The sequence below is a fragment of the Microcaecilia unicolor genome, chromosome 2, assembly GCF_901765095.1.
Source record: "Microcaecilia unicolor chromosome 2, aMicUni1.1, whole genome shotgun sequence".
Taxonomy (NCBI): Eukaryota; Metazoa; Chordata; class Amphibia; order Gymnophiona; family Siphonopidae; genus Microcaecilia; species Microcaecilia unicolor.
Window position 1 is genome coordinate 598,227,151 of NC_044032.1, and position 13,725 is coordinate 598,240,875.

Sequence of the window (13,725 nt, forward strand, 5' to 3'; positions counted from 1 at the left end):
AAACTCTTCTGCGCATGCGCCAAGCTCATTCCCCCTTCTTGCTTTCGTTTTAACAGTGCAGATACGATTTCTTTTGAGCATTGGCGAGCTAATTTTCTGCACTGTTCCAGCGGTATAGTTTCAGTGCTGTTGGCTTACAGTGGGAGTCCTGAGCATCAGGGCCTGAGAGCAGAACACAGGTGTTCATAAAGGCTAATCACAGAGGACCACAGCAATTCAGGGACCTGGTCCATTATACACAGCTTAATCAATATACAGACACTTAATCTGTTACATACAGGCAGCACAAGCTGCCCTGTGTAATGGAGGCAGAACAGGCTATAAGATTGTAACCTAGGCCTCCTTTTCTACTTTCCTTTTTTTTTTTAACTTCCCTATATATTGTAGACCACTTGTATATTATTCTTTGATTTGTGGTATATGAAATATACTGAAATCTGAAATGTGTTCTGCTGGCTATAATGGTCTACATGTTCCTAGGAATGATAAATGAGGGGGAGGAAGGGTGGTGATAGTGATTTGTGACAAATTTGATGGTTGTGTGATTGGTAATGAATGGACTGAAGACGTGATTGCATAGTAGTGTGGGGTTTGCCATTTCTCTTTAGTCTCCTTCAGAGAAAGATGACAGGGACAAACTGATTGAACTGAGCCTTGCACTTAGATTGGATTTTCAGGATTTATTAGTTCTTGAGAATTATGATTTGCATATAGATGTAACATCAGATAGTGAATCCTTTCTTCTTTCCAGACTGCTAGTTTAATCCAATTAATTAAAATGCCTATACATACTGGGGACTATAATAGTGAATCAAATCCTCATAAAAATGCCAGTGGCTAGTGACATCACTGGTATAAGCTGGAGTGCTCTCTGGAACAATCCACTATTTTTCTCTACCTCCTAGGAGTAAGCTGTGCTGATGGTGCTTCTGGCCCCTGGTCTAGCTACCTGCTTTGCTGGCCACAGCTGCGCAATGAGGTTGAGTGTAATGGCCACTCCTAGGGTTCCGATCTTGGGAACATAACCTGGTTGAGCGTGGAGCTTGGCTCCGCAGCCCCCGGTTGCAGTTTTTAGTGCCACTGCGTGAGGCTTCCTTGTCCCTCGTGGAGGATCCCCCACCCCTCTAAACCCATACACCCTGTTTGGGTGTTGCTTCCTGTACAACTCCCAGACCAGCGTGGTTTAAAAAAAACTTTATTGGCCTGGCTAGCTTTATTCTCTTTGTCAGGGAATAAAGCTATTTGGGGGTGGGAGAAAGCCGTCTTTGCAGCTTAAAATGAAAGGGAATTTCCCTCTGAGTGCAACCAGAGAGAGCTGGGAATGGCATACACGCCAGAGCCCCCCCCCCCCCCCATCTGCCACATGATTGGGCATGCTGGCTGCCAGACCCTGTGGTGTCTTCAAGAGCAGACAGCCCGAGTATAGCTGCTGGCCCTGTATCACTTGTGTGACAGGCCATTTCTGCTATTGCTTAACAACAAAGCTAAGGGCTATTACTTAACAATAAATCCAAAAAGCCACCAGTGAATTACCATAGTAGCCGCAAAACAAATTTTCCTTACAAAAAAAAAATATATATAATTATTGGACTTTCATCTGCGTTTAGGTGGATTGAATATAAAATCCAGAACTGCCTTTCCCCTCAAATATATATCTGCCTATAATTGGCCTAGAAGAGCAATTATGTTATAAAACAAAACTTATCACTGTGTGTAAATATCTTCAATATAATGAAACAGAAACATATTTAAAAAAAAAAAAAAGTGAGAGAAACTTATCTGTCACCTCTTCACTTTAGCCTCTTGGACTGAATGTATCCAAATCTTCACTATCATCTCACTACTCATCTATAATGCTGTACTTCATGCAACTTTGACATGAATTCACGTTTCAAGAAAGCCTTTGCATCAAGGAATTCAAATAGGATCCAAAAAAGTTGCCTTTCAATGGAACACATTGTTCCGGCATCTCTGTAAGAACAAAATGGTGTCAGATGACCTTTTAAATAGTGAATGAGCCAATCAAATCACAGCAAGTCTTCTCCATCTCAGCTCTTGACTCCTATTTTAAGAGATAACCCTGGTTGGCCTAACACTCTTGTTTATAAGCTTTTAATACACAGTAGCTTCAAATCGGCAGCTTGATGCTCAAAATCAAACTTGGAGGAGCATATATATTTAAATAGAATAAAAAAAATTGTTCTACTGGAAGATTGCACATATAAAGGTGCTCTCACTATACCGTAATGGATAGAGTACTTTCCAAACATTTAATTCAGTTTAAATAAGTGAAACCCCGCTGTTGCCCCGAATATTTTATCTGCACATGAGACTTTTGCACAAGAGATGTATGATAGCCTACTCTAGATGAGCAAATTTGGCAGACATATTGAGGGGCATAATCGAAAGGGACGCCCAAGTTTTCCTGAGGACGTCCTTGCGAAGGGGCGGGGAAACCCGTATTATCGAAACAAGATAGGCGTCCATCTTTCATTTCGATAATACGGTCGGGGACGCCCAAATTGCGAAATTTAGGTCGACCTTAAGAGATGGTCATCCCCGATTTTAGGCGATAATGGAAACCGAGAATGCCCATCTCAGAAACGACCAAATCCAAGCCCTTTGGTCATGGGAGGAGCCAGCATTCGTAGTGCACTGGTCCCCCCTGACATGCCAGGACACCAACCTGCCACCCTAGGGGGCACTGCAGTGGACTTCAGAAATTGCTCCCAGGTGTTTAGCTCCATTACCTTGTGTGCTGAGCCCCCCCAACCCCCCTAAAACCCACTCCCCACAACTGTACACCACTACCATAGCCCTAAGGGGTGAAGGGGGGCACATACATGTGGATACAGTGGGTTTTGAAGGGCTCACATTTACCACCACAAGTGTAACAGGTAGGGGGGATGGGCCTGGGTCTGCCTGCCTGAAGTGCACTGCACCCATTAAAACTGCTCCAGGGACCTGCATACTGCAGTCATGGAGCTGGGTATGACATTTGAGGCTGGCATAGAGGCTGGAAAAAATATTAAAAAAGGTATTTTTTTTTTAGGATGGGAGGGGGTTGGTGACCACTGGGAGAGTAAGGGGAGGTCATCCCCTATTCCCTCCGGTGGGTCATCTGGTCAGTTCGGGCACCTTTTTGAGGCTTGGTAGTAACAAAAAATGGACCAAGTAAAGTTGCCCAAGTGCTCGTCGGGGACGCACGCCCTTCTTTTTTCCATTATCGGTCGAGGACGCCCATGTGTTAGGCACACCCCAGTCCCGCTTCCGACACGCACCCGTGAACTTTGGTCGTCCCCGCGACAGAAAGCAGTTGAGGATGCCCAAAATTGGCTTTCGATTATGCCAATTTGGGCGACCTTGGGAGAAGGACGCCCATCTCCCGATTTGTGTTGAAAGATGGGTGCCCTTCTCGTTCGAAAATAAGTCTGATTGTGTCATTCTGATATATGGACTGAAAAATTGACCCAAGGTCTTGGTCATTGTAAGTGTGGTCACTGTACTTTGTGTACAGTTATGGAAGGGACCACTAAATTTTGGGATGATATAAATAAAAGGTGGATACAAATTAAAAGTTCTACTAACTGTAATTCTAAAGCAGTGATATATATGATCACATGCCCTTGTGGCTTAAGATACGTTGGTCAAACTAAACGTATGTTAAAAACTCGCCTGACTAAGCACAAACATACCATTAATACTAAGAAACTTCATGTGCCTTTAGCTAAACATTGCGATTTGCTACAACACTCTTGACCAACTGCAATGTTTTGTGATTGAACAATTGTTGGACAATGGACGTGCTGCCTCCATCAGAAAGAACGAACATGGATTTTTAAACTCCAAACTATGTCTCTGAGTGGGCTTAATGGCCCACTTGAGTGGGAAGCTTTCTATTGACTGGATGTTAGCGAAGCTGTGTGCTAGTAGCTGGGTTCAATGGTATGACGTTATTAAAAGTGAGTGTGTAACTTGTTGCTGTCTTATATAGCCAGTAGCCATTTTTTGGCTTTTGCTTTGCTTTCGAGACTGGTGGATATTATTAATTCCCCCCGAGGCAGGATTGAAACGGGATCCCTCTGTTGGGGCAACAGCGGGTGGCCACTCTTTGTGTTTCATGCTCTCCTGGGTTGGACTATAACAGTTGGTCGTCGGTCCAGATGAAGAAGCTAAGTAATGTTTTTTTCATATATGCATGTAGTGCGCCCTGACTTTAATATTTTTCCAGATTTTTGAAACATAGAGTCACGGATAGGGGACATTTCTAATAAATAGATTCCTCCGGTTTTTTTTTTTTGCTACAGTTTTTCTCCATTAAGGAGTTTTTTACACTGTGGTTGGTTTTGGAGGTTTTCATGAAACCCATTATAAGTTCGTTACAAGGTAGACCACCTCTGTAGGCACCCTGGATTCTTGAGGTTTCACTTATTTAAATTGAATTAAACGTTTGGAAAGTCCTCTATCCATTATGGTATAGTGAGAGCACCTTTAGATTTGCAGTTTCTATTATATTTTTGCTCCCTAGCTCTAAATTTTGATATATTGAGTTTTCTACTCTAATATTGCAATTTAAAGAGAGATGGAAGCTTTCAAAATGCAGTAGATTGACCTCCACAACAAAGAAAATGTTCCATTCAATGTGGAAACTTAAATACCTAAAACCTTTCTTCCCGAGGGAAACATTTCATAAACTAATACAATCAATGGTATTAAGTCATGCAGATTACTGCAACGGAATCTACATGGGATGCAAAGAACAACTCACAAAGAAACTCCCGACAGCCCAGAACACAGCAGCCAGGCTGATATTCGGTAAAACATGATTCGAAAGTGCCAAACCCCTCTCAGAAAAATTGCATTGAGTGGAGGAGTGGCCTAGTGGTTAGGGTGGTGGACTTTGGTCCTGAGGAACTGAGTTTGATTCCCACTTCAGGCACAGGCAGCTTCTTGTGACTCTGGGCAAGTCACTTAACCCTCCATTACCCCATGTAAGCTGCATTGAGCCTGCCATGAGTGGGGAAAGTGCGGGGTACAAATGTAACAAGCAAACAAACAACAATTAAAGAATGCATTACCTTCAAAATTTACACCATGATCCACAAAATTATCTACGGCGTAGTCCCAGGATACATGATAGACCTCATAGATCTGCCAAACGGGAACAGATCCAGATCATCTCGAACATACATAAACCTCCACTACCCACACTGCAAAGGACTTGAATACAAAGCAACCTATGCATCCAGCTTCTCATATACAAGTACAAAACTATGGAACACACTGTCAAAAGGAGGGAAAACAATCTACGACCATCTAAACTTCAGGAAATCACTAAAAACCTACCTGTTCAAAAGGGCATACCCTATTGACCCAACATAGATGCCAACACTCTGCAACACAGCAAACCCAATGATCGTATTGGACATTACTTAACCTTCCCTCTCTTTGACCCCATTGAGCCTGAAACAAACGGACCTTATTCGACCACAATATCACCTTGTATTTGTTTCTCTACCGGTCTTGGCAAATGCCTTACGGTACTATGTAAGCCACATTGAGCCTGCAAATAGGTGGGAAAATGCGGGATACACATGTAACAAACATATTCTTTTGAAAGATCAATGTGTAATAAAAAAAAATCCTCTCGCATCCAAAAAAATCAATAATATATGTATTACAGGCCATCATAAACTGCAAATTAGCATCGCAAGAACTGAGCCAACTAAGATTGAGATTCTTTTGTACTGTGCTAATTAAGAAAAATGTCATTAAAAAATTATTATTCTTGTGATTATGCATGCACAAGTTGAGGACTGTACGACCATTTGGATTGAAGTTGAAAGTTGGATAATCAGATCTCTTTTATAAGTGTGTTGATTGTTTCAGTGGCTCTGTAAGAACAAAATGGAGTCAGATCATAGCAGAAGTGAAATGAACCAATGTGCTTTCATTGAAAGTCCACTTTTTTGGACCCTGTTTGAACTCACTGATGCAGATACTTCTCAAAACATGAATTAATGTTGGGATACATTATTGTATGATGTTATGGATGTGTAGTGAGATGATATTGAAGATATGAACATATTTGTTCTGAAAGGCTGAAGTGGACGTGTCAACTTTTCACCCCCACCCTTTTTTTTATATATGTTTCGTCATATTGAAGATATTTACATAGTGTGATGAATTTTGTTTTATAACAGGTGAGCTTTTTTGGGTGGGGGGGGGCAGTGATTTTATTTGAGGGAGGAGGTGGCTCTGGATTTTATATTCCATCTGCTTACAGTAGTTGGAAATGAAGGTCCCATTATACATATATAAAATATATTTTTTTTTCTACAAGGAAACATTTTTGTTGCTGTCATAATTCACTGGTGGCTTTTTGGATTTTCGGTTGTAGTAATTAGATGGATTCTGAGGGACTTAAAATTCGAAAAAAAAAAAAAAAACCCCAAAAACTGTCAGGCTCCTTGTTTGGTTCATTTAAGTTTTCACTAGAAACTGGATATTTTGTATTCTGCCCCTTGCTTATCTATTAAGCATGCTCGAGGTAAAATACATTGAGATTGTATCATTTGGTTGTTGATCAGTGAATGATGGCTGATCAGACACCAAAGGAATCCTCAAGTGGCTGACTGGAGTGGCTGTTCTGCCTGAGATAGCCCCCTATAAATTGTGGGTATTTTAGTGAGTTACGATATTTTAGGCAAAAATTAAGATCTTTAGAAAGAAGTCTTTTTTAGCAGGTGATAATAAATTACTAGAGACAGCAAGTAGACACCTGTCTGAATTTGATATGTAAAACAAATAGCTTTTTCTGCTAGAATTGATGTTACTGACAATAAACCCAGGGAAATGTTTCACATGCAGTGGTCAATGTTGATCTGCAAATGACAAATTAACTTACCACTGCATTATTCCCTGAGCAAGACATACAGGCTTCCTATTTTGTTGATAAAGTAGGTTTGAGATATCATTTTTTGTGATGATCATGATAGGTCATCATTTTAAACTAATACTGTGTCACTTGACATATTTATTCCTACTCCTTTCTACAAATAGTACCATGTGTAACGGGACCACTTTTCTTAGGGAAGGAAAAGCCTCAGAATCATTAATAGCAGTTACTTGTGCTATTATTACTCTATCCTTAGTGAAAAAAGCTCCCATCTTTCAGATACAGCGCAAATAATGCAATTTTAGGCCTTGAGGAACGGAGATACTGAAATCTGGTGTGGCAATTTTTAAACACTTTTCACTCTTTGAATTGGAAAATTTGTTTCAGACTAAAATTTGCAAGATGCTGAAGGGGAGGTTTTCCCACTAATGTTGCAGTATGAATAGTACAAATGGGTGCTAATAATTCTGATTCTTTTCCTTCCCTAACCAGTTTTTTTTACATACACCATGACATGTCTGTAGAGCTATATTTTACTTATTTATTTATTAGGATTTATTTACTGCCTTTTTGAAGAAGTTTACTCAAGGTGGTGTACAGTAAGATATTGTTTAACTATTCATTTGTGACTTTGCCGCATGCCTCCTCATTAACTGGCTGATCTGTGACTGGCATTTCTGCATTTACTCCTGCATTCTGTAAAGGTTGCCCACATTTGGACGTGGATCCCAAATCTGTGCGTAAACTAATTAGTTAATGAGCTGTTCACAAGCAATTATTGATGTTGGCACTAATTAGGACTTGCGAATGGATCTGCCTATGCATGTACAACTCAGTAGAGGGGCATAAGTGTGTCAGGGGCATTGCCAAAATTTAGGCGCAGTGTTATAGAATAGGGTAAGTTATGTGCCCAACTGCCAGTGGTTGCGTTCAAGCATTTACACCAGGTTTAGCAGGCGTAAGTCCTTGCACCCAAAGTTGAATGCAGGAATCGGTACTAAGAGCTATTCTATAAAGGTTGCTTGGTGGTAAGTGACCTTTTATAGAACTGGCGCGAATCGTTCTGGCGCCTAACTTTGGGCATCGTTTATAAAATCAACCCCCCCTTAGTCTCTTTTCTGCAGTGTCAATATTGTTCCTATAGTGAATCCCTTTTCTTTATGGAGCACTGGCCAGTGGTGTCGACGAACCTTCAGTCTCCACTGACCCAGTGTAAAATTTGTTCACCTATACCAGTAGGTTGCTGCTGTTGTATATTGAATCCCTGAATTTTAAAGTTCACAGATTTAGGGATTCAGACTTTGCAGTGTGTACTTGGTTTAACTGCAGGGGAATACACAACTGAAGAATTCACTGCATGAATGCAGTAGCTTCTGAAGAACTCTTTTTCACGCTTAAGGAGCTGAATACGTAAAACAAGATTATTCAATAGTGAGCCTTGAAGTGGTCTCGTGTAAGCTGGTGGAAGAACTCATTGCTTTGGAGCACCTTTTAGTTCAGTAGATCCATATTACAGTAAATATAATAAAATATGGACCTCAAAAAAATATTTTAGACAACAGGATCACCCTAAAAGGGTGCCTGTTTATCCTCCACCTCTCTCCCATGTACAAAGTCTGGAGGATATAATACCCAAATCTTCACTTTAATTTTGTATATTTTGGAGGTGGAGAGTGAAGCCACAAAGTGCTGTAACTCTGTGGATTGGTACATTGTTATCTAATGCTAGATAAATTTAGTGACAGACATGAGAGAACACTCTTTCTGCTGAAGTGATTTCAAACAAAAAAGCTGATGTTTCAGATGTGTGTCGTATGTAAACTGCTTTGGTTGTACCACAGAAAAGTGGCATAGAGTCTACCAAATGAACAAAGACTCCTTGTTAATGGCTTTGGTCTAGCAGGTTTTCTGGCTTCTGCTTCTCTTTCAGAATTCCTTGGAGGTGTCTCAGAGTCTGGAAGATGACCATCTCCTCGATGCGCCTCTCCTACCCACTCAGACCCTTATGGCTGACATCAGGCCACAATTTCATCCCATACCTACTGTCTGCCCAGCAGTTCTTTTACAGTGCATACATGTAAGTACTGAATCTTTCTTTTTTTTCTGTCTTGATGCTTGTGTTTAGACATTTTTTTTGTAGGTGCAGTTATTTTCTAGGTATTAGGCTAAATGTGGGTTAGCCCAGTGGCAGTGCTCTTGTGCAAAGAATCTGGGTTTGCACCCTGGTCAGTTCTTCATTCTCTAAGGATCAAAGATGGCTCAAGGTGCCAAGCCTCAAGGGTGCCAAAAGCATACCTCAGCAGCTCCCCTGCAGTGGCCAACTCCCTGCTTCTCCAGCTAGTGACAGTGTCTCCCACCCCTCACCCCCACATGTCCAGCACATTCAGTCTCTTACCTTCTCCCTTTCCTCCTCCACCCCTCCCGTTTACCTTTAAAAGTGACTTTCTCCTCTCTAAAGGAGGCAGCAGCATTAGTGATTCACATAGTGCTATGTGCACCAGCCCCAGAGCCTTGCTTTGCTGTATTCAACCCCTCGGAAACAGGAAGTTACATCAAAGGGGCGGGACGTGGCAAGGGTGAGGCTCCGGAAGTGGGCCAAGTTGCTTTATGTGAATCACTATTGTTGCTGCCTCCTTGAGGGAAGAAAGATACTTTTAAAGGTAGATAGGGAGAAGTTAGAGAAGGGAGCTGCTGGACCATGGGCAGAGGAGGCTTGAGAGTGAGAGTAGGGTATGTTTAACCCTCAGTTGGAGTTTAGGGAAAGGATGGAGGGAAGAGAGAGGGCAAGATGTTGGACCTGGGGGAGGGGAGGGAGGGAAAGAGGGAAGATAGTGGAGGAGTGGCCTAGTGGTTAGGGTGGTGGACTTTGGTCCTGGGGAACTGAGTTCAATTCCCACTTCAGGCACAGGCAGCGCCTTGTGACTCTGGGCAAGTCACTTAACCCTCCATTGCCCAATGTAAGCTGCATTGAGCCTGCCATGAGTGGGAAAGCGCGGGGTACAAATGTAACCAAAAAAAAAAAGATGCTGGACGTGAGACAAATATGGGGAGATAAAAGGGAGGTTTCGCACATGGAGGGGAGGAGGGGTGTGAAAGGTACATGTAGGGCAGATATGCTGGAAAGGGGTGGGTTTGTATAGTTAGATGTTTGACATGATGAGGACATAGGGAACAGAGGGAAGATGTTTGACATAGAGAGGTAAATGGGGAGAAGCTGGACATGGCGAGAGATGGAGACAGTGCAGATGCTGGATATGGGGAGAGATCAGGAGAGTGTAAATGGTGGGAGCTGCGAGGTAGAGAGGAGATTCTGGACATAGGAGGATACAGGGAAATGGAAGGAAGATACTGGACATGATGGAGACATAGGGGGATGTTGAACATGGGCAAAGGAGACAGGGGCACAAAGAGATGGCGGTGAGATTTTGACACCTGGGAAGCATACGGAGATGGGGAGTTGAGGGGAGATGTTGGACAGAGAAACGGAGATGGAGGGGAAATGTTGGACACAGGGGCATAGGAAAATGGACAAAAGATGCTGGACAGGGGCATAGGGAAATGGAGGGCAGATTATGGACACAGGAGAGAAAGGGGGGAAAAGAGGAAGATGCTGATTATAGAAAAGGGATTTGGGAGGGGGGAGAGAAAGACGCTGGATGGGAAAGGATAGAGAAAGACGGGGATGCTGGGCATGGGAAGACAGGAAGAGAAGGGGAAACACTGGACAGAGGAAGAGAATGCAAGAAAGAGAAGACACTAGATGGAGGAGAGTAATATAATAGATTAAGGCAGATAAAGACCTGCACAGTCCATCTAGTCTGCCCAACAGTCATGTTCATTACCAATTCATTATTACCACAACAAAGAGTGTGGTATAAAGTACATATACTTGATCTTGATATTTCTTTGCCATTTTCGAGACACATACAGACGTCCAGCCAAGTACTATCCTTACGTCCCAATTACTGGAGTCACCGTCTAAGCCCACTCCAACCCATCCTTATCTTGCCATATATGGGACACATTGTAGAAGTCTGCCTGGCGCTGGCCTTAATTGCCCATAGCTGGAGTTGCTGTCAAAGCACAAGCCCTGCCTATCTTAACACATCAACATCAATGAAGTTATTTAAGTTTTGTTTTGATACCATCCTCCTTTTTTTTTTTTTTTTTTAATTTAGGGATCCTCTGTTTTTGTCCTGTGCCTTTTTCGAATTTCAGCATCATTTGTCTCCACCTCCTCTACCGGCAGGGTTTTTTTTTACCACAGTCAGAGGTGGATGCCATTTTTCCCTCTGCTCCTCACAGCTTGGTTCGAGAGAGGGCTTGAGTGCTTTTTTTTTTTTTTTTTTTGTTTACGCTATGGTTTTTCGGGTTCTCCCATGTTCGGATTTTGTCCTTCTCCCATCCCTTATTTCTTAGTTAACTTTTTTTCTTTCTTTTTCTGTGTCACAAGGCTGCGTTTAGTCCTTGACTTCAGATGGGTTCTCCCTTTATTTTTTTCTCGGGTGCTTTGCCCCTTTTTCGACACCATTAAGTTGTTTGATTTGGCCATGGAAGTTTTTCCTTCCATGTCCATGAAGTTCCCAGTTGCTTTAAGCGCTCTTCCTGATGCACTAGGACCATCTCTGGTACAAACACCCATTTTTGGTGTCTTTTGGGGCCTGATCATAGCCCTTCCAACTGTGTCCTGTGTCTTTGTATGAAGAAAAGGAGTCAGTTGGCCAAAGAGGCTCAATGCAAAAAGATTTTTGGAGCCTGGTCCAAATCTTTGGTATCGGCGTCGAGTGTTGCATTGGTCCGCGTGGCTGCTAGACTTGACAGTGGGAGCAGTTGTGTATTGAGTGGGTTTCCACCTGCCTCGAAGCCGAATGCTGTGCAGAGCCCTCGGGACCAACCTGCATCGGACCCGATCCTGAGGCAATGGGAGGATTCAACGTTGTTCTCGTTGGCACTGCGGAGCCTTGATGACCAGCTTTGGGCAAAGGCCAAGAAGCATCAGTGCAGGGAGCTGTGTGGCACCGAGGGATTTGGCACCCGAAAAGCATGGTGTCGGGAGGACTGCTCCACCTCCATAAAAGAGGTACCATTGCAGAGGTCTCCATTCAGCCAGGACCAGCCTCCTGTCTTGACCTCAGCAGTTCAGCAGGCTGTCTCCAAGCCAATACCCCAGCCTTTTCCGGTGTTGGCCCTCGATGAGCACTTCCAGGCCTTGGTTCCTGAACTACTGGCTGGCTTTATTCAACAGAGTGCATTGGTGTTGACTGTGCTTGTGCCTGCCATGTCTCTAGTTGCAGCCGTGCTTCGCCCTCAGCTTGCGGTGAGGCCTCCTTCACTGGTGTCGACTGCTGCCCAAGTCGGCACTCCCTCGACGTCAGTGGAGGAAGCTTTACCGGAGTCGATGCAGGAGCCATCTCCTCAATGTCCCTCTCGGAGACATGGTTCCCCTAGGTCGAGGCAGACTCGGTCTCATTAGGTCGAGGCACACTCAGTCTCAGTCTTCTTCACAGGAGGTTTTGTCTGACACTGGTGTGGAGTGCTCTTGGGAGTCAGATGACCCTCGATACTTCTCGGAGGAGTCTTAGGGGATTTGATCTTTCCCTTCTCCTCCACAGGAAAGGAGAAAGTCCCTTTCCTTTTTCTCTTTTGTTAACGAAATGGTGGCTGCCATTACATTTCCTTTAGAAGTGGAGGACGAGTCCAGGGCCAAGAAGCTTGAGGTCCTAGACTACAAGTTCCCTCCTAGAGAGGCCATGATGGGACCGCTTCATGAGATCTTACAGGATGTTCTCATGCGGAATTTGGAGTCTCTATCCCGGTACTCCCCAAAAAGATTGACACCATATACTGGATTAAGTGTACCCCTGGGTTTGATAAGTCTCAGCTGCTTCATCATTCCCTTGTGTTTTGAATCCATCTTCAAAAGCGCCAAGAGTTCTAGAGATTGCTTCAGGCTCCAACAAATTCCAATTGATAGACAGGGTGCAGATGGGACTTGGGATAGTTTAAAACAAACCCTAGTAGCTCGAACAACCAAATAGTCCTCTCATGGACTCCCGAGCACCAGCCTGCGACATGCCCTTCACCAACCAATAGTCCAGATAAGGGAACACATGGACTCTGTCTGTGTAGCAATGCTGCGAGTACTGCTAGACATTTGGTAAAAACCCTAGGAGTTGACACAAAGCCAAAAAGCAACACACGGTACCAGCCGAAATTGTAGATGCTTTCTGTGAGCTGGAAAAGGATGTGTATGTAAGCATCCTTCAAGTCCAGCGAGCATAGCCAATAGTTTTCCTGAATCACGGGGAGAAGGGTGGCCAGCGAAACCATCCTGAACTTTTTTGACCTGGATTTTATTCAGGGCCCTTAGGTCTAGGATGGGACTCATCCTCTGTTGTCTTTTGCACAAGAAGTACCTGGAATAGAATTCTGCTCTTCCTCCTGCTGGAATGGGCTCAACTGCTCGGGACTTCAGAAGAGTCCAACCTTCTCTCCAAAAAGATTATCCCTCTGGCATGGGGCATCCGCCAACCTCTGCTGAACCGCTGGTTCCAAGTCAGAGACACATAGCTATGAGAGTCTGCACATTGCAATATTTTGGGCAGAGATCCTGGAAACCACATCAAAAGTGTCTTAGGTGCCCCTTACGACACACCTTCTGCTGCTTGGTCAACAGGTGAAGCAATTCAGCCTGCTCTGGAGGGAAAGTCTGCAAATCTAGCAAGTAGATGCTCATGAGGAGTTGGTAAGACTGAATACAGGACACGAGCATACAGACCTGAAACATCTTACAGCCAAAGAGAGTCCAATTTGACTCTGGGACTACC

At 43.5% G+C, this 13,725-nt stretch overlaps 1 protein-coding gene across 3 annotated transcripts in view; it reads left to right on the plus strand.

Moving 5' to 3' along the window:
* Positions 1 to 13,725, plus strand: part of TMEM192 (transmembrane protein 192) — a 152,924-nt gene that overhangs the window by 16,650 nt on the left and 122,549 nt on the right. For all 3 annotated transcript variants that reach the window (XM_030191583.1, XM_030191584.1, XM_030191585.1), the window contains exon 2: positions 8,829 to 8,975. In XM_030191583.1, coding sequence (XP_030047443.1) covers positions 8,829 to 8,975 — 147 coding nt within the window. The remainder of the gene's footprint in view (positions 1 to 8,828; positions 8,976 to 13,725) is intronic.